General features: G+C 35.9%; 2 protein-coding genes across 3 annotated transcripts in view; one reads left to right on the top strand and one right to left on the bottom strand.

The window, feature by feature from the left end:
- The window catches only part of LOC109069178 (RING finger protein 145-like), a 28,692-nt gene extending 27,105 nt beyond the window's left edge, over positions 1-1,587 (bottom strand). For both annotated transcript variants that reach the window (XM_019085856.2, XM_042747915.1), the window contains exon 1: positions 1,395-1,587. The gene's annotated coding sequence lies outside the window, so the exon portion shown is untranslated. The remainder of the gene's footprint in view (positions 1-1,394) is intronic.
- A 1,079-nt stretch (positions 1,588-2,666) lies between these two features.
- map4k6 (mitogen-activated protein kinase kinase kinase kinase 6) lies at positions 2,667-20,552 on the top strand. The gene is made up of 32 exons (XM_042747914.1): positions 2,667-2,948; positions 4,456-4,513; positions 5,263-5,353; positions 5,444-5,508; positions 5,770-5,825; positions 6,539-6,586; positions 6,721-6,763; positions 6,881-6,953; positions 8,257-8,388; positions 9,461-9,523; positions 9,609-9,690; positions 9,826-9,936; positions 10,811-10,886; positions 13,087-13,145; positions 13,347-13,393; positions 13,644-13,682; positions 14,305-14,338; positions 14,418-14,703; positions 15,829-15,947; positions 16,377-16,415; positions 16,509-16,593; positions 17,588-17,667; positions 17,817-17,877; positions 17,978-18,101; positions 18,192-18,250; positions 18,335-18,438; positions 18,544-18,718; positions 18,842-18,910; positions 19,144-19,230; positions 19,781-19,851; positions 19,937-19,992; positions 20,061-20,552. Exons 1-32 carry the CDS (start codon positions 2,856-2,858, stop codon positions 20,146-20,148), a joined length of 2,673 nt encoding a protein of 890 aa, XP_042603848.1. The 5' UTR covers positions 2,667-2,855; the 3' UTR covers positions 20,149-20,552.
- Positions 20,553-20,650: the final 98 nt, after the last annotated feature.

Here is a 20,650-nt window from a genome sequence, read left to right as displayed (position 1 = left end):
ATCTCTAGGAGGAGTTCGTTAAAATACAAGGCATGCAAATGATAAAAATGATGCAAAATTTGCTCATAAAATTAAAAATAACTGACTTCCTGTTGGGTTTCGGATATTGCTCCAAGAGTCTTTTTTGTAGGTATTGATGCTTTACATATGTGTGCCACTTTTCGTGCATGTACGTGAAACACAGCTCGAGGGCTGTTGATTTTTTTTACGGTAGGTGGCGCTGTCGAGCCATTTTTGCCACACCCTCTTCTGAAACCTATATCAGACGTTAAATTTTCACCAGGTATGACGCGCGTGTGCAAAGTTTCAGGACTTTTCGAGCATGTTTAGGCCCTCAAAAATGCGATTCATTTTGGAGAAGAAGAAGAAGAAGAAGAAGAAGAAGAAGAAGAATAATAATAATAATAATAATAATAAACAAAGCAGATACAAGAGGGTCCTCACACCATCGGTGCTCGGGCCCTAATAATAAACAAAGCAGATACAAGAGGGTCCTCACACCATCGGTGCTCGGGCCCTAATAATAATAATAATGCATATTATACATACACACATATTAAAAAAAAAAAAAAAATTATATATATATATACAAACTGCCTTGAGTGTTCATTTTTAGATACAACTCAGGTTTTAGTTGAGTGTTGATTATGCATGTGTATTTTAAATGTTAATTTGCAAAATATGAAACAAATAAGAATATAAATGTTTTGAATATGACATTATCACCAAATAAAATCATAATACATCTCCAAAACCACAGTAATGTCCTATCCTATCTTTAAGAAACCATGGGAATACCAAGGTACTTTTCGGAAGTGGAAGAACGACACGCCTACTTCTCTTATTACCACCATATGGGGAAAAAAAAACCTACAATTACATAACCATACTCTTGAGTCAACAATACAGTCAAATAATTGTGCTGTGGCGAAAATATAGTGTTGTATTTCTCATATTTAAACTCGGGTGGACTAGTTATCGTCATATCTGTCGTGTTAAACGTGTCTGAACTCTAGTAACCCCGACACATCAACAGTCACAGTTTAATACGGGACGCGTGTGAAATATTGAAAAGATAAACCTTATACAGACACACATATTACATCTTTAAGACGACAGAACACGGGTTTAAATGTGAACCAGAACAATAACAATGACTTTCGGAGTTTGTGCTGACTAAAGGGTAACGTTATCTTAATAATTAGGTAAAGTTTATATTTAACCGCTTTAGAGGTCTCAAAACACTAACAAATAATGTTTTTGAGGAAATGTGTTAAATACGTAGAGTTAAATTATTTTAAAATGCCTAGTAGCTAACGTTAACTGTAACATTACAGAACTGTGCCCGTTCTTCCCTTACAAACGCTTCGATAGTTATAATAAAATAGACTTACACGTCGGTTAATCACTTCACGCTGTTAGATTTCGTCTTTGGCTGCGTCTCTGGATGAGTATAAACCATTTTAAACACCGATGTCTTGACGTTATCCGTTTGTTATGGTCAAATTAAAAGAAGAAGAGACGGAGCATCTTAATTCACTTACTCCTTCAGGCAGCCATTACGCACACTGTTTGAGTGTGCACCGCGCATGCGCAATTTTGAATAACGGAGATTAGCCGTTAGGTGGCGCTTGTTTAACGGCAATTCTACTATGGCGAAGGCTTGACTGTAATGAATAGTTTAATTGACAAATACAATATAATTTAGAAAAGAAATAATTAAGGAGAGAGTGAATAGTTCCGAGGACCGAATTCGGATCAGAGTCTTTCGCGAAAGCGTCAAGATGAGTAGTGCACTCTAGGGATTCGACTATCTCATGAATATTAATGAATCAAGTTGACGTTCTACGTAATCTACCTGGAGCGTAGTGACGTAATTAACATTCATGAGCCAAATATTAATTCATTTGATTTCTCAACATATAGCCTAGAAGTTGACAAGTAAATAGTGCAGTGTTTTAAACTCTGCTTTTATACTTAATGCAGGATCATTACATATAATCAGACATCACATTTTTGATAAATATCTTGCAAATATAAACAGGAAGGTGAATAAATAGGAAGTTGTCAAGTCACAACTGTAATGTCTCAAGAATGTTTATATTGTTCTGACGCCGAAGAACCTGTAGATGGCACTCGCACACTGTACAGCTTCAAACAAACAGCCTATATCTTGTTATTTAATAAACTGCAAAATAAACAATTGTATAATTTTAATAAATAGTTGTTAAAGATAAAGGAAAAGATTGGTATTTTATATTTGTGATAAATCACATTATTCGATATCTACTATAACTTCTATAATATTGATGTCACATATCACTTAATTTTTGTTGTCCATGTTTTAAGATTTGGAATGGAAATTTAAGATGATTTTTTTCTCATTCAAAATGTTTTTTTTTTTTTTTTGTCTTATATAACGCAGTTGGCATACTACATCTGATTACAGCCAAAAACTAAAAGTACAATAATATAGTGCCTTTTGTCCTCCGTATTTAATTTAATGTAAACTTATTAATCTAAACTCTCCCTCTGATAATGTAACGTCATACAGGACGCGTTATTGTGTGCGTTACCTCTGCGCTATTTTTGGAAAGGGTTTTTTTTTTTTTTTTTTTTTTTGGAAACGTCGCGAAGACTTCCTGACAAATTAAACATTTGAATTTAAAAAGAACGCGTCGCGTCTCGAGACCCAGGCGTGAACGCGCCTGTCAGAGAGATGCGTTTGTGTCATCGCTGCCATGTTCACTCTGGTGCACTTGTTACGCGGATGTTGAGGAAGTGGTGGCACTTGGATGAGTATCATCCGCTCTTGATGTAGCACCGTGAGAAAGCGAGTCAGATGCCGCGCTGCTATGGACGCGATCGGAGTATCGCACACGGATCCGCGCGATGACTATGAGCTGATACACCGCATAGGTAGCGGGACATATGGAGATGTGTTTAAGGTAAGAAAACGACAGAAAGTTACCTCTGAAAAACCATTTCCGTGAATATTTAGTGCAGATAAAGCTCTAAGGCTCTTGTGTTTGTGCCAGTGATGTAAAAATATGTTGCAAAAATAAAGATTCCATCCTAAAACCACAGTTACTTAATCTTTCAGACATTGTCTGTATTCATACATTCATTTATATGTGTGTGTGTGTGTGTGTGTGTGTGTGTGTGTGTGTGTGTGTGTGTGTGTGTGTGTGTGTGTGTGTTTCATGACAGTAGTGGCTAACACGTCAGTTACCACAGTTTTAGTTTTTGGCTAATCATGCCTTGCTGCAAGCTCTGTTTGGAGACATAGTAGCTGGTTTGTTGTTGGTGCAGAATGGTCTATCAGGAAATTTACATTTTGTTACAGTTGTTACAGTTGCATGACACAAATGCTACATCTTAGTATCTTGTATCTTAGTTATATTTGCAACATTGTTGTTTGTGTTTGAATATCATATCCTTACTGTGAAACATATTGTGCATTTGCATTAACATGTTGAAGAAACTAGTAATATGTTTCGGGTGATGTGTGTACTGACTGTCTGACTGTGTTACTCTACTATGATTTCAGTTTTCTCACCCCATTGACTTTGATGTTCAGTAACGCCCATGTGGCGCTGGAGTGTTTAACACCATAAAAACATGCGATTCCACATGTATGCATTGTGGATTGCTTCCTTATAAAAAAGAAAACGTGATACTAAACTTGAATTTGCAAATGGAATTTGTTACTTTCTATGAACCGAGCTGGTCATGGTGGCATGCAACAGAAATAACAGGGCATGAAAAACATCTTGTTGCATACAAGGAAGCAAAGATTTGCAAACTCTGTATGTACATTTTGTCTCTCTGAAATGTTTCCAACGGTGGCCTTGTGCCCTGATTGGGTGGATTGCCCATTTATATCACCCTGCCTGAACAAACATGAATCATGCCCTTGATAACGGAGAAAGACACATTACAGGATGTGATTTGGTTCAGCAGGAAAGAAAACAGGAAATGAGCCCTGCTACTTTTTTTTATCTCTACTTCACCTTTCCAGTGTCTGCTGATCCACCATTGGCTGCTGATTACCATGGTTACAGGCAGACAGCTTCATTTTTTATTTTTTTGGTCTTTTGCAGACCACACTGGCACATACTGTGCCTCACAAATCATGTGAGGTTTGAGCGGAGGCAGAACGCTTGACTTGCTGATGTCACACTTGTGATGTTGTGAATGAGACGATCACATTTCTTTCATTGGTAAAATATTGTAAGGCCTTAAAAAAGTATAACTGAAACCAGGTCCGATTTGAAAGAGGTAGCGTGTGACACAATAAATGTTGTGGTGGCTCGATACACGAGATCTTTCAAAAAAACCAGGAGGAATTTTGTAAGTAACTGACTGATGCAAAGGTCTGATGTCAACATCCATTACTTATTTGTAGAAGTGTTTGATTTGCATAACCACTAACTTGTTTCTCTGTCGTTCTAGGCCCGTAGCATAAAGACCTCAGTCATCGCAGCTATTAAAGTGGTCAAACTGGACCCTGGTAAGGTCATAAACCATTTGTCATCAAATTGTTTCATTTGCATTTTACTGATATGATGCACACCATATATTGACCTTTTCAGTAGATGTGGGTAGTGTTATCTAAAGAGGTTCATGTTATGTCATATTAGTAAAATACAATTTAATTATATGAGATGTCAACAAAGTTGATGAAATTGAATATGTTCTATGCAATATTCTTCTTTATCTAGCAACTTTTACCATGTTGTCAGATACAGTTTTTCTTTTTTTCTTACAGCCATACTAACACTTTCTTATAGTGTCACACTTCATTTCAGAACACATTTTTAAAAAAGCAATCTCCAGTTCCTTAAACAATGTTCTGCAGTGCTTGTCATGATGCACAGTTACTAAAAGGAGCAGTTCTGAACAAGGGCTCAAATTAAGTCCAGTCAACATCTCATGTTAATGGGCATTGACAGTTATTTGCTGGCACTAATTGTATGTTACAGTAGTTCTTTGCTTCCGAACCTCTAAACAATGACATATTTTAAAACTGAAAATGGTTGAGAAAGGCCCGTAGTTGCAACTTTTATATATTTTGAATATATTTGAAGATACCTAGAATATCATCATTTATGCTGTAAATTCAGTTTAACGCTGAATTCTTCACTGAAGCATCTGAATTTCTGCTCTGTCTTTGAATCCTTTGAATCCTGCTGTGATGTTGAGGTGTTACTGACAGCGAAGCAGAATTACAGACGAGACCCCTGTTTCCTTTTCTGTCAGGTGATGACATCTCAAGCATTCAACATGAAATAACCATGATGAAGGATTGCACTCATAAAAACATTGTGGCTTATTTCGGCAGCTACCTCAGGTCAGTCACACAAGAAACCAATACTGCAGTTTGCAGCAAAAAAATAAAAAATGAAGAAAAACTAACAACAAACTTCTTCATATTGCACAGAAATAACAAGTTATGGATCTGCATGGAATTCTGTGGAGGAGGATCATTGCAGGATATTTATCATGGTACAGTTGGCATATATCTAATGTAATGATAAGTTACATGAATGTATATCATTTGCTGAAAATAGATAGTTTTTTTTTTTGCGCTTAGTTTCTTGGATAAAAAAAGCATAGATGAAGTCATGATGTTTAATGGTTTCAGAAGCGAGCCTTCAGATATGCTGTCTCTGTATGTGGTTTCTGTTGTTATTTATATTGCCTGATAGAGGATTAATGCTCATATGTTGTTTTGTGAGTCTAAATGAGGTCACTGTGTTTCCGCAGTCACTGGTCCTCTGAAAGAGAGACAGATAGCTTATGTGAGCAGAGAGACACTTCAGGTGAGGCTGCTTTCACATCTTACATCAGGTTCTTTTCACTTGAGGTTCATGAGGTTGTGTTATTTTCAGCCAATTTTTTGTTGCTGTTGTATTCTTTCCTTAAAGGCACAGTTCACCCAAAAATGTAAATTCTGTCATCGTTTACTCACCCTCATGTTGTCCCAAACCTGTATGAATTTCTTTTTTCTGCTAAACACAAAAGAAGGTATTTTGAAGAATGTGGGTGGGGAGTATGGAGGGAAGACAAATAGGAACCAGAAACCTGTTTGGTTACCAACATTATTTTTTGAGTGAACTATCCCATTAAAGCATTTCCGATTACGCTTGACCATTTTTAAAGAGATAGTTCACCCAAAAAGGAAAATTGACTTTCTTTCTGTCTTGAGAAATATCTCAGTGGCTTGTTTTTTCTAGACAGTGGAGGTCAGTAGATTCCAAAATGATTTGGTTCCCGTTGTTTTTCCAAAGGGGGCTAAAAGCAGAGCTAACCCTGAAATGCAGTGCCAAAGGTGCGCAATGTTACAACAGTATGGTGCTAAAATTGTGTGGCGAGTTGGCTAGCAAAAGACAATGAATTGTTAACCTCGTCAAATGTACAGTGTGAAGTCTCAGTAACTTTCTACCCAGGATTAATTATTAATCAGCAGGTAAACAATTTCATATACAGCCCATTTATGCCATATCTTTCACAAGTGTTTTTTGTTCGTTTACAGGGACTACATCATCTCCATGAAGCGGGGAAAATGCATCGAGACATAAAAGTAATTGCCTATAACCATGTTTGATATACATTAGTAGAGTTCATCTGTACATGAGTGAGTTTCTTCACAGCACAGTAGTGCATGTGAGATGATAGTGTGGATGTGCTCATTGTGTCGTTCTCGGTTGCTCACAGGGTGCCAACATCCTTTTGACAGAACGAGGAGATGTCAAACTAGGTCAGTCTGGGTTTACCCCTGTCTCAGACCCTCACATGTAAACACACATATGCATGTATTAACTAATACACCATAAATCTCTTAAATGTGGGCTTTTGTCTCCCCTCTGTCTGGCAGCGGATTTTGGAGTGGCAGCTGAGATCAACGCATCTGTTGCTAAGAGAAAGTCCTTTATCGGGACACCATACTGGTGAGTGACCAAGATATTATACTTTTGTAAACACTGTGCTATTGTTGTTGTTGTTGTTTTTTTTATAGTACCATTCAAAAGATTGGAGTCAGCAAGACTGCAATAATTTGATCAAACATAATATTATAAAATACAACAATTTAAAATAACTGGTTTCTACTTTAATATATTTTAAAATGTAATTTATTCCTGTGATACAAAGCTGATTTCTCAGCATCATTACTCCAGTCTTCAGTGTCATATGATCATACTGAGATTATTCTAATATTCTGATTTGGTGCTCAAGAAACATTTCTGATTATTGTCACAGTTGATGTTTGTGGAAACAGTGATGCATTATTTTCAGGAATCTTTTTCAGTAAATGTCACTTTTGATCTGTTTTTCTGAATAAAAATATTAATACACTTACCCTAAATTCAAATGGTAGTGTATATAAATGAATATATATGAAAGTGAATAGCAAATTACTGTATATAGATTATAAAATGTACACTGCCGTTCAAAAGGGTTTTTTTTAAGAAGTGTCTTTTGCTCATCAAGGCTGCATTTATTTGATCAAAAATAGAGAAAAAAACAGTAATATTGTGAAATATTATTACAATTTAAAACAATAGTTTTCTATAGTATTACTCTTTAAAATATAGTTCATTCCTGTGATGCAAAGCTGAATTTTCATCAGCCATTACTCCAGTCTTCAGTGTCACATGATCCTTCAGAAATCATTCTGATTTATTATAAATATGCTCATATATTTTCAATGTTGGAAACATTTGTGCTGCTTAATTTTTATTTTATATATATTTTTTAAACTTGTGATACTTTTTTCACTATTCTTTGATGAATGAAAAGTTTAAAAGAACAGCATATTCTAAAGAAATCTTTACTGACAACATGTCTTTACTATCACTTTTTAGCAATTCAGCACATCCTTTGCTGAATAAAAATATTAATTTCTTTAAATTCTTACAAAAAATTACTGATCCCAAACATTTGAATATTAGTAAAATATAAGTAGAAGGATACTATTGTTTTAATCCTTTTAATATGATTCTAAAATAGTTTATGAGACAGTATGCAAAACTTTCAAATAGTAGTTTACATTGTTATCAAAGTAAATTAATTTCAAAGAGCAGAATCCAGTTTTCATCCTGGAAATAAATGTTTTTATGCATATTTAATACCATTTTGTATTAAAAGAAAAGTAAAGCAGGATAATTGAACAATGAGTCATATTAAAAATCCCATCCGGTATTGCTTTGTTATTTGCTTCTTTTATATTTTACTGTGATGATTTTTCCTCAGGATGGCCCCAGAGGTTGCGGCAGTGGAAAGGAAAGGGGGTTATAACCAGCTGTGTGACATCTGGGCAGTGGGTATCACAGCTATTGAACTAGCAGAGCTGCAGCCGCCTATGTTTGACCTACACCCAATGAGGTGTGAACACACACACACACACACACACACACATAAAAGGGCCTTTCGCACTGCAGGAACCTTATCATAGTACCAGAACTAATTGGGGAACTACCCACTTTTGGGCGTTTTCGCAGCGCAGGAACTGGGTGCGATTTTAGTATCGGACTGCCTTTTTCGAGAAATAAATTAACTCCTGCTCCGGAGCAGAGTCTGACCAGCACAACTGGTACTACCCATGACGTAATCAAAAAAGGCCCTCCCCCTCCATTATTTAAAACGCTGTGTAACATACTGTAAACATTGTGTCAACATAAGTTTGGAGAACAGCGATAAATATACGGACGCTGAAGTGCAGGCATTTGTAGCAAATGTAGCTCTGCCAGTTATCATTGGAGATTCTTATTCCTCCTTTCCGTTCTTTCAATCGCTTTACGTATACGTCGACATTCCATGTCTATTATTGTGAAAGCCGCGAGACACAACAAAAACACAGCTCTGATCACAGCGTCCTCCATCCTCCTGTTGTTAACGCTGTTCTTCTTTGTTAATGTTCGCTGTCAACCGGCTTCCGTCCCGTCCTAGTAAACACTCTCGTGCGAATGCAACCCTTTAAATGGTACTGGGAAACAGTTCATGCAAAATCGTCCCAGTACTGTAGTACTGTACATTTAGTTCTGGAACTAAAGCGGTGCGAAAGGCCCTAAATATACACATATGCAGATCCTTTCAAAAGTATTGATACCCTTTGAGAGCAATCACACTACAAAATACATTCCCCTTTGTAAAAGGTGCTGTAAGCGATTTCATTTGTTCATTTGTGCTATCTTTATCTCAGTTTACACAGTCTGAGCCAGCCAAACCTTGACCCCTTGGCAAACGAGAAACATGCTGTTCCAAAAAAAAAAAGAAAATTGCTTACACCATTAATAATGTTTTCACATGCTGCAAAAAGTGATGTAGCCTAGCAGAAAACTCAAACAAAAGACGCAACGTTTCATAGACATTGTCCTTTAGGTTGAAAGGTTGAGATGAGATTTGGCGGTGGGTTGGGCGGCAGAGAACACAAACGTTTCTGTTGTTTCGCCCTCAGAGCTTTGATGCTGATGTCCAAGAGCAGTTTCCAGCCTCCCAAACTCAAAGACAAGAGCAAATGGTAATGTGCATGAAATGCAACTGATTTTCCTCAAATTACAAAGTATTTAGTTTGCCAGTTCAATAGAAGTATGTTTATTTCTCAGGTCCACAGAATTTCACAACTTCATCAAAATGGCGCTCACGAAGAACCCTCGGAAAAGGCCGACAGCAGAAAAACTCTTACAGGTACATGTTAACCATATCTGTGTTAAATATCATTTTACTCATGTGACATCCTTGTGGTTTATCTTTAATATACTCTAGGTGTACTGTAATGTATTTATTACTAAAGTGACATCTTTTTTTCTTCTGTCTTTTCAGCATGCTTTTGTGACGCAGCTCCTCACGCGTAACCTTGTTATAGAGCTGCTGGACGCCGTCAATAACCCTGATCTGCAGCAGACACACACTATGGATGAGAGTGACCTGGAGGTGAACTGAGCGCAATGAAGATAAAACGGGGAAAAAGATTTAATTTCAGAACACTTTAGATTAACTTTTTCCCAGTTCCACTTTATTGTGAGAACTAGGCTGATTTTGTGAAAAGTGTCAAAACTGTAGCTCTGTGCTGCTTTAAACAGTTTGTTTGAGCAATCTAACACCTACATCATATTTAGAAAACCTGATGGAAACAGGATCAGTGACAATGCTCGTTTGTTTATCCAAATCTATTAATTTCTTCAAAAATATAATTTTGAAACTATGTTGGGAGGCATCAAGTCAGAAATGTCAGGGTGAAATAGCATAAAACAACCCTTATATCAAAATGAAGAAAAAAATAAATAAACCAAAAAAAAGAAAAATTATAATAATAATGATATAATAATAATTAAAAATTATAATAATAAATAATTATAATAAGGCGGTGGTATGGTCTAACACCCAAAATAATGTAATGATGTTGGAACAATAATTTTTATTATTAATACCTATAAAATCATCAAATAAATGTGTGATTTGCTGGACAAAATATATAAATTTATTATATAAAAAAAAATACATATATAGCATTTTTTGAAAATAACAACTGAGGCCTGAACACGTTTTCAAAATATACTAAATGTATTATTTATTATTACAAATCAAAAGTTATTACTTTCGACTTTTACAAGTTTACAAGTCATTTTTTATTATTTATTTATTTATTTATTTATTTATTGAAAAACCATATAAAAACTATATGAGGCTTGAGCTTGATTCGCTGGTTCAGGTGTGTTTGATCAGGAGCAGGGTTGAAGACCTCTGCTGTCTGTTAAAAGGTCTTTATGTGACTTCAGAGTTTATGTCCATGTTTGTGTGTTTACAGACATGCAGTGTCCTACCTGATAAGATTCATTCCCTAGCGAAACTTCCGGCTCAGAGAACTCGGTCTGAAGAGCAATGTAAGTCAAGTTCATACTCTAAAACACAGTTTCTAATACACATCTTATTTGCTGTTAATTATCTTAGCAGTATGTTATTGCATCTAAATAGCAGATTAAATGAATCCCAGATTAAATTTTGATGAGAAACACCACTTGAATACATTTCTGAGAACCTGAAAAGAGGGGCCTTCACTTTGATTTACTTGTTGATTTATTGTGTTCAGCATATGTCAGTTAATAAAATCAAAAAAAAAAATTGTTCAATAAATAATTTTATATTTGTACCAGGGGTCTGCTTATAGTTTCAGACAATGTTTTTTGTACTAAAAATGTGATTTTGTTTTTAATGAGCATTTTCTACCCACCCTTAGACCTTTACAGTTGAAGGGACTTAAAGGGACAGTTCACTCAAAAATTTAAATTCTGTCATCATTTTGTTCAAAAACTGCATCTGTGTTTTCTTTGTCCATACAATGGAATTCTGTGGGCTCGGGTGTAGTGCTGTCAAACGATTAATCACGATTAATCGCATCCAAAACAAATGTTTTTGTTTACATAATATATGTGTGTGTACTTTGCATGTTTATTATTTATATATAAAGACACACATAAACAGTATATATTTTGAAAATATTCACATGTGTTTTTTTATTTATATATATATATATATATATATATATATATATATATATATATTCATATTTTTGTATTATATATATAAATGTATTTAATATATAAACAACACATTTTTCTTAAATATATATACATGCATGTGTGTGTATTTATTTATATACATAATAAAAATACACAGTACACACACATATATTATGTAAATAAAAACTTTTATTTCGGATGTGGTTAATCGCGATTAATCTTTTGCCGGCACTACTTAAATATCTTCTTTTTTTGACATGACTATGAGAAAGTGATGAAAGAATGTTCATTTTCTGGTGAACCATCCCTTTAAGTGGCGTGTTTTGGTATTTAAGCATACTATGTAAGCATTCACTTCGCATGTGAAATGATTAACAATGCTTTTGCAACATCCACAAATATACAAAACGTTTACTGTGGAATATAAATGTAGTCAATCATTAATGTACCCTTTTAATGTTACTAAAATCTGTGGTTTTTGCAACTTAAATTCAATAAGCTTTGAGTTCTAAAAGTTTAACCATTTAAGCAAAGTCACCTTTATTTATACAGCGCTTTATACGAAAAATAACAGAATGATTCAAACTTCATCAAATATAAATTCTCTTCAAAAGTAGCCCTGCTTATTCAATTCAAGTCAGTTCATTGTTGATTCAGTTCACTTCAATAACTGTGTAAAGTTCATCAGTTATGAAAAAGCTCAATTCAGCTATAAGCAGCTCTACTGAAGACATTAGTGTTGTTATTGAGCTTGAGTCAGTTCAGTGTTGATTCCATTCAGTTCAGTTACAGTGTCAGTGTCAGTGTTGCAAAATCTGAAAAAAATTCAAACACATCTGCTTCAGCTATAAAGCAGCTCCACTGAAAACAATGCCATCATCCAGCTCTGGGGTGCGTTTCCCAAAAGCATCGTTAGCTAACTATGGTTGTTAGTTCCATTGAACTCTATTGGTAATGACGGAACTTGCGACCATAGTTGCTTTTGGGAAACGCACCACAGTTCAGTTCAAACATTGTTCTCATTAGATAGTGTCAGTGCAGTCGACAATTTACATTAAATCTCTTTGTATATTAAGACCCCTTTAAAGGTACATATGCTTCTGAAATTTGCTGTGACTCATCATGTCATCTCCAACAGTGTAATGACAGAACTGTAGAGTAATAAGACCAAATCAGTAGTAGTAAACACCAAATCAGGAGTGACTAAAAAAGAGTGTGACATTAGTCAGTAAGTGCCATTGTTGTGGTTTGGTAGATTACAGCAAGCCATGGCCACAAGCCAACATTAGCTGGACAACAGCCGCTATTGTACTTGAGAAGCCACTTTAGAGCTATGAATGGACGCATTGTGTGTGTTTCTCATTGTGTCTTTAGGTTCATGTCTGTTTGCATGAATGCATGAGCATGCATCCAGAGATGCATGCTAGAATGTCACGCAGACAATACTATAAGAAAGTGGCGTGTTATACTCCTACCGCACGATTGTATGTGAAAGGGGAAGCGTGCAGCAGTTGAATACAGAGATTCTGTTCTGCTTGTGACTATCGCTTTTTCTGTTTTCCAGTTGATCATGTGAGGTTTGGACCACCAATGAGAAAGGAGACAGATCCCTGTCCTGATCTGGTGAGATTAAAATGTTTTAATGAAATAGAAATGACTTTGTCCAGTGTATCAAGTTATTTATGAAAGTTCTGTCCTGATTTTCTCACCGTCATATAGTTTCTGGGTAACACTCTACTGTATTTTAAGGTGTCCTTGTTACACATTATATTGTAAAAAAAACAATGCTTATGGAATTACATGCTCGTTTTCTGTTTTAATTAGGGGGCGTATGATGACTGGAGCACTATCAATAAAGACAAGGACTCACCGTGGGTTATATTTCACTCTTGATCATCTAAAATAATGGTGACTGTAGTAAATGTTGTGTCTGATCTGCTAATGCATGTAGGTCATTCAAAAATATTGATTGGCTGAGTGGTTTGACATCCTCCAATCACTGATCAAAGTCTAATTTGATACATTTATTGTTAAATTAAGCTGTTAAGAAGCACTAATAAGGCCTTCTCAGAAACGGGAGTTTTAAGGGTTTCTTTGCTTTTTTTACTGTGTGTTTTGCAGGAGTTTGTTAGAGTGTGTGGAAGAGGCCTTGATGGAAAGGTGATCTGGCTTTTATTTATTTTTTATAATGAGAGTACTTATGTTTAGTTGATTGCTTCTAAGGTTTTCTCCTAAGTCAAATGTGATTTCTGTTCACTAGAATGAAAATATCTATTTGCATAACTTTTTTGATTAATGAAACATTTGGAAACTCTATTAAAATTATGATATTTTATATTACAATAAAAATATTAATTGCTATACTTATTGTTTTGTTTAAGCTTCTTGTTTTTAATTTGACCCCTTTGGTCTCCGAAATATGTTTGATTACCACCTTGTTAATAGCTTACATTTTTGCTTATCAGAGAAATTTCCCTTAATTAGGTTTTAAGAATATTTATATATTTTGAAATATAAAAATATGACATTTTAGCTAATTAAATTTTGTTGCTTCAAATTTGGAGCAAAATGTTAATGTAGCTTAACAATTTGGAAATACAGATAGTATTTTAATCATTTTAAAAATGATTAAATAATATTATTAAAATAAAAATATTATGTTTGCTGTCCCCGCAAAGCTTACAGTGGATCTACATTCCTACCACCACCCTTTTATAATTAATAACATGAGAAGGTTAACTAAAATGATGAAATGCCTAACATTTTGCTTCCTCTTTTACAGGAGTTTGACTATAAAGAGAGGCTCTTCAGCTGAGGTAGGGGAACAATAAAATAAAAGTGTAAAAAGTCAAATGTCTTCTTGAATAAGATCATTTATGTGTGTTTAATCTACAGCACTCACTGGATGAAGAGGATAAATATGGGACGGTGAAGAGAGTGGTCTCTTCTCCCCAATCAACAACGGTCACCAATCAATCTGTCTCCTCACCTCTTATTGGCTCTACGCCTCTGAAAGGCCCCACCTCCGACACTAACCCCGCCCTACTCAATGAATCCGCTTTGCTGATTGGTTCAACACTGTCTGACCTGTCACTCCTCACAAACTCTTCCCTCTTCACAGACTCCTCCATCCTCAGTCATTCCAACAGTCTAGGTTCCCTTTGCTCAACACCAACTGAAGGTGATGACCACACTTTTAAAGCAGAATATATGGAGCAAATTTTGTGCCAATATTCATCAAACAAATCCAGCGTTTTGTAAATAAACGCAATCTGCTTTGCAAAGAAAAACTCGACTTTCAAACAAACACAAAATGATTTGCAAATGCAAAACTCTATTTGAGAGAAAATGCAGAGTTATGGACAAATGTATGTATTGTGTGAGAAAATCAAGCCTAGTTTCTCACAGTTGTAACACACAATACAAATATTTGTCCATACCTTTACATTTTCTCTCAATTAGAGTTTTGTATTTGCAAATCACTTTGCATTTGTTTGAAAGTCAAGTTTTTCTTTGGAAAGCAGATTGTGTTTTGTTTGATGAATAGTGGCACAAAATTCACTCCATAAGAATACCTCCGTTTTAGAGAACAGTTCTGTTTTACTAATTAGTATTAGCAATGTTAAATGGACAGTAAGACCAACATAACTAATAGCTTACACTTCTTCACATAAATGATTTTGTATGTTTTTTATGCTTTTATCCTGTTACAAATATACTCTGCCTAAAAATGAAAATTCACTCATCATTTACTTTCCCTCAAGCTGTCCCAGAGGTATATGACTTTTTTCTTTAGATGAGCCAGAAATTATGGTTCATAGTTTATTTTTCTTACACATACCCCTATAGTTTCGATGTGGTCATGTGGATTTGTCCAATTTACTTTGGTTTTTTAAGTTTTAGTTTTTGGGGTATTGTGGATATTGGTTGAATTGAGTTATGTAGTTGGTTATTGTTTTATAAATTGTTGTTTGCGGTTATCTAAAGAAATAAAGTCATATAGATCTGGGAGGGTATTAGGGTAGGTAAATAATGAGAGAATTCTTATTTTTGAGTGGAATATACAACCAAAAACACTTAAGACCACGCTGAATTCCTTAAGAACCATGCAACAACTCACTTAAAACCACTCTCAAAAAACTCTTAAATCCAGCTCTTTCATGGTTTGAATCTAAAGCCTTTTGGTTTTCATCCCAGATTTTGACCTGTTAGGCCACACCACCCAGTGAGATTAATATAGTGTTATATGTATAAAGTGAACATAAATAATACCTCCAAACACTGATGCAGCCACTGTGTTGAACAGGATTGATAGCAGAGAGCTCTGTTGCTCCAGACCCAGGAGGAACCAAGAGTAATTTCCCGCCACATGACCCCCCTCTCTCCCCAGAATGGAGTACTCTCAGGAGGAAACCAGATGACTCAGTGAGTAGATTACATAGGTCATACCAAATATGACCTTTGACATTGATGAAAATCTGTCTAAGGGTTTAAAACAAAGATGTCCAAACTCAGACATTTTGGCCAAAGATGCCCGTGATGACCTTTGATTTGGCCCAGCTTGCCATATCACAAGAGTAAGGGGGGAAAAACATCCCACTGAAACATATCTTCATTTCTAATTTATATTTTTGTTTTAACAAGTTTTTATCTTTGCACTTAAATGTAAAAAACAATGTAAGTTGTAAGTGATTTTTTTTTAAAATATTTTTTAAAAATACTTTTAATACATTATAGTTGTAGTTGGATATAATGCATTATTTACTTTAGATTTTTGGCTCTTTGTATTAAAAATTATAGTTGTAGTTGGATATAATGCATTATTTACTTTAGATTTTTGGCTATTGATTCCAGAAAGTCGTCCATGGACTGCCACCTACACCACAAGTACATGTATGTACAGAGAATTACATGATTCTAATTCTATTGCATGCTCTAATTTCATGCTTATTGATCTTTAATCATAAATCATAAATTGTTTTCCAGATGGGGGCCTGCTTCTCTAAAGTATTCAACGGCTGTCCATTAAAGACTCAGTGTGCTGTTACATGGGTTCTACCAAAGACCAGAGGTAAAGTTTGCTAATAGAATTGTGAGCACTAGAGACAGCCGTATTCTGCTGGCTGCCAATTACACACAAGCACACACAAAACCATCAAACAAGTATAAAAACTTGCATATGGTTTTGTGGTTAAAGTGAAAACCAAGGTCAATAGCAGAACAAAATAGCTGGTATGTTAAAATAGATTTGTGCATTAGTGTGAATGCAGTCTGTTAGACCTGCTGCTGTCTGTTATGTCATCAGTAATAAACATAAAGAAGTAATGCTGAGAAAAAAGGAACAATCCTTCACTGCCTTTGTCTGGAAACTTTCACATATTTAAAGCCCTCTCAGATATTGAAAGCACTTTTTGTTTATTGTTTATAATGTGTTTTTTGTATCCGTTATTACTTTATATTTGCTTGAAGCTATTTTAAGTTATATTTAGTATACTTGATTAATCTTAAAATACAGTTGTTTTGCTTTTTATTTATTATTATTAATTTGCTTGCATGCAAACATGGTAAATTGAAACTCAGAAAGCGTGGGCTTGACATGTGAGAAGCAGTGAAATTCATTATTGCGTGTAAAGCAAGTACAGTTGAGCTTCCCTTTACTATATTAATGATCTGATACATGTATGTGCATTGAGAAACACTTTTTATGTGAAGAAAAGCCTTAATTAAATCTGTTAATCACATAAAGTGATCATATCACTCCACAAGACTTGGATTAAACTGCTCTATTAATATGGATCACTTTTAGAATTTCTTTATGAATGTTTTGAAGCATGAAAGTTTTGGTGGAACTTTAATGGAGGAACAGAAATCTGTCTGGTTTCATTTTTGGATCAAATAATAGTTGATGGACACCTTATTTTAATTGTCGTGCTTCACAACTACCTCAGCCACTTCCCCGTGCATCTTGAAAAACTATTTTACTGTCATATGTATAAACTAATTTCTATTCATTTTATATGCAACATATTTACTGTATATGTTGATATGCTGATATTTACTCATAGATCAATACCTTATTCTGGGTGCTGAGGAGGGCATCTACACTCTCAACCTCAATGAGCTCCACGAGGACACCATGGAAAAGGTAGCCATATTATCTTTTCTCTATTTACTTGTGGACCCTTTAATTGTTTCAGAGTTAAAAAAAAACAAAAAACTGAGGAAACAGGCTTCCATAATTTACTACAGCAAATATCCCATGAAAGAGTGTGTAAGATTTTCTTTCTTTTCCAGTTGCTTCCTCAGAGATGCAGTTGGCTGTACGTGATGAACAATGTCCTTATGTCCGTCTCAGGCACGTGCAATGTTATTAATATGACTGCATTTAATGTACCACGAAGATCTGATGTCTTGATTAACTCTCTGGCTGGTACCCCTCTGTCTTCTGTCCACAGGAAAGTCATCACAGTTGACCTCTCATAGTCTGCCAGCACATTTTGAGTACCGCAGGAATATGCAGCGTAGACAAGGGCATCTCGCGATTAATGCACACCGCTTGAGCACAAAGATAAACGCGAGGTTTGTCGAATTTTAATTGATCTTTGTCTTTAGTCAGTTCCTTTGGATTTAAGGGTCTGCTAAATGGCGGTAATTCTTATCTTTCTCCAGGAAGTACGCCATGTCAGTAAAGATCCCAGACACCAAGGGCTGTAGAAGATGCAGTGTGGGTGAGGACCAGTGACCTCTGTAGAAGTGTAAATCAGTCTCTAGGCATTTCGTGCACGTTTTAATGTTTGTTCCTCTGATTCTAGTTCGAAACCCCTACACTGACAGCGTTTTCCTTTGTGCTGCTGTTCCCACTGGTTTGGTTCTTCTAATGTGGTATGAACCTCTGCAAAAGTTCATGCAGCTCAAGGTGAGAAATGAGAGATAAGAGTGATGAAAATGTGAAAAATAAGATCTGCACTGTTGCGTAATTTTCCTGTTTCTCTCTCTCTCTCTCTCTCTCTCTCTCTCTCAGCACATTGCTCTGAATCTGCCAGAGTCTCTGCCCATCTTTGAGCTGCTCGTAAATGAGACAGAAGAGTTGCCACAGGTCTGTGTCGGGGTGAGAAGCCGGCCCTGCCAAAAAGACACCACTGGACAGATGCACTTTGACATCATCCACCTGGATGACACGCCACAAAGTCAGCCAGGTGCTGCTCATGTGTGGATACATCAAAAGTCACACACAAGACACTGCTGTTTTACAAAAGCAATATATTTCAAGTGAGCTATATGATTTGTGTTTTGCTTGACTGAGTTATGTGACTTCACAGATGGCGAGTCTCTGGAGGTCAAGCAAGTGATTCAGCTCGACAGGGACACAGTTCTCATTGCACTGAAAGGTAAGAAATGCTTGTTTTCACTGAGCCATTTGAAGCACTTTGTATCTACGCTTAATAGGAGTGTCTGATACTGACCAAAAATTATATTTTGGGGGATTTTAATTTTCATATAACGATTATTAATGCAATAATTTTGCTGAGTGTGGTTTTTGTGCTGCTACCTTGGCTGGTTTAGGCCTGTCATGGAAAAATAAATAAATACACTAATCCTTTAACAACCTGTTTTGTTTCAGACACAGTGAAGGTTGTGAATCTACAGGGATGTGTGAGCCATCAGAAGTCTTCTGAACTTGCATTTGAGTTTCCCATTCAGACGCTGGGTAAGCCCTGTTAAGCCAATGCCAGGCTGTCTTTGAGCATCTCTTAGCCTGGTTTTTGCTGTCTGTTCTGCTGTCCACAGCTTTCAATTGAGAAGTTTTGGGGTAACGCATTACAATAATGCGAGTTACATAATCGCATTACTTGACTAGTTACATGAAATAAGTAATCTATTACTTTTTAATTTACAAGAACTTACTTTTTTTTTCAATATGTAATGCCAGTTTTCCCATTTATTGACTGACAGCTCTCCTGTCCCCATGTTGAGAAAAATCATGAATTTTACAAAAATATAACTTTTTATATTAAAAACAAACAAGCAAGCCCAGCACAGATTACTTTCCATAAAAAGTAACTAAGTAACACAATATTGTAATGAATTACTTTTAAAAGTACCTTTCCCCAAATCTGCTACTGAGCATGTTGAGCCAGTTGGTTGAGAGCGATTACTCTGATTGGCTGTTCAGCTTAATGAAGCAGTGAAGTCAAGAGCACAAGCTGGTGTGATGAAGCACAGCGTTTTAGATGAATCTTTCTGTTGCATCTTTGTAGTGTGTCTACAGGACAGCGTTCTTGTCTTCTGGAAACACGGTCTGAAAGGAAGAAGTTTACAGACTAATGAGGTAAAGCTGACGTCTACAACAATGAAGGCTTCACTGATGTGTGAGGAAGGAAGAAATGATGGATTATTATGCTGTTTATCCTCAGGTCACCCAGGAGATCACAGACAGAAGTCGGGTTTTTCAGGTTTTGGGAACAACTAGGTATGTTTTCCCACATGTCTGGTAATAGACAAATGGAATCATATACTAATCATTTAATGTTACTGCAGGGATATCATCTTGCAAAGTACTCCCACAGATGATCCGTCTGCCCTGAGCAACCTGTACATCCTCACGGGGCATGAAAGCAGCTACTGATGGGCCTGAGACGCTGAGAATGTTCAGCTATAGCTGGAAACACTACAGAGGTAGATGGTCCTCCCTTCCCTACTGAAAGGGTCGAGTCATCAGGCCCAAAAAGCTCCAGGAACAGAGGAAAGCATGATGGAGTCACGTACACACAGTTCTCCAGAGCCTTTGAGGACAGGAGGCGGATTCGGAGCTGATTTGGAGGGAAAGTGACCTGTGGACTTGCATTAGACCTACTAGGTTTGAAGAAGCTGATATGGGTCAGTGACTAAACAAATGAAGTGTTCTATTTAATACTAGACAGTCTGTTGCCAATCTTCCACTGGCCAGTTAATTAGCTGATAGAATTGTGTAAAACATTGTACTGTAAAACCCATAAAAACTGTGAAATAAATAAATGTAAACGACAAGGATAATTTGATGAATAGTTTTATTTGTGTTGCCAGCAGTGGTCGTTTTAATTCAGAGCGCTAGCGGGAGCTGTTTCTTTCGTCAGTTCTTAATTTTTTAA

The sequence above is a fragment of the Cyprinus carpio genome, chromosome B21 (genome assembly GCF_018340385.1).
Source record: "Cyprinus carpio isolate SPL01 chromosome B21, ASM1834038v1, whole genome shotgun sequence".
Lineage (NCBI taxonomy): Eukaryota > Metazoa > Chordata > Actinopteri > Cypriniformes > Cyprinidae > Cyprinus > Cyprinus carpio.
Note: the sequence above shows the minus strand (reverse complement) of the source record. Positions and strands in the feature narration are given on the sequence as shown.

Excerpts from the sequence above, each read along its gene's own strand:
- map4k6 (XM_042747914.1), top strand. The coding sequence starts at position 2,856 with ATGGACGCGATCGGAGTATCGCACACGGATCCGCGCGATGACTATGAG. Across the intron at positions 8,389-9,460 it reads TTTGACCTACACCCAATGAG|AGCTTTGATGCTGATGTCCA; the intron begins GTGTGAACACAC and ends TTTCGCCCTCAG. Across the intron at positions 9,691-9,825 it reads CAGCAGAAAAACTCTTACAG|CATGCTTTTGTGACGCAGCT; the intron begins GTACATGTTAAC and ends CTGTCTTTTCAG.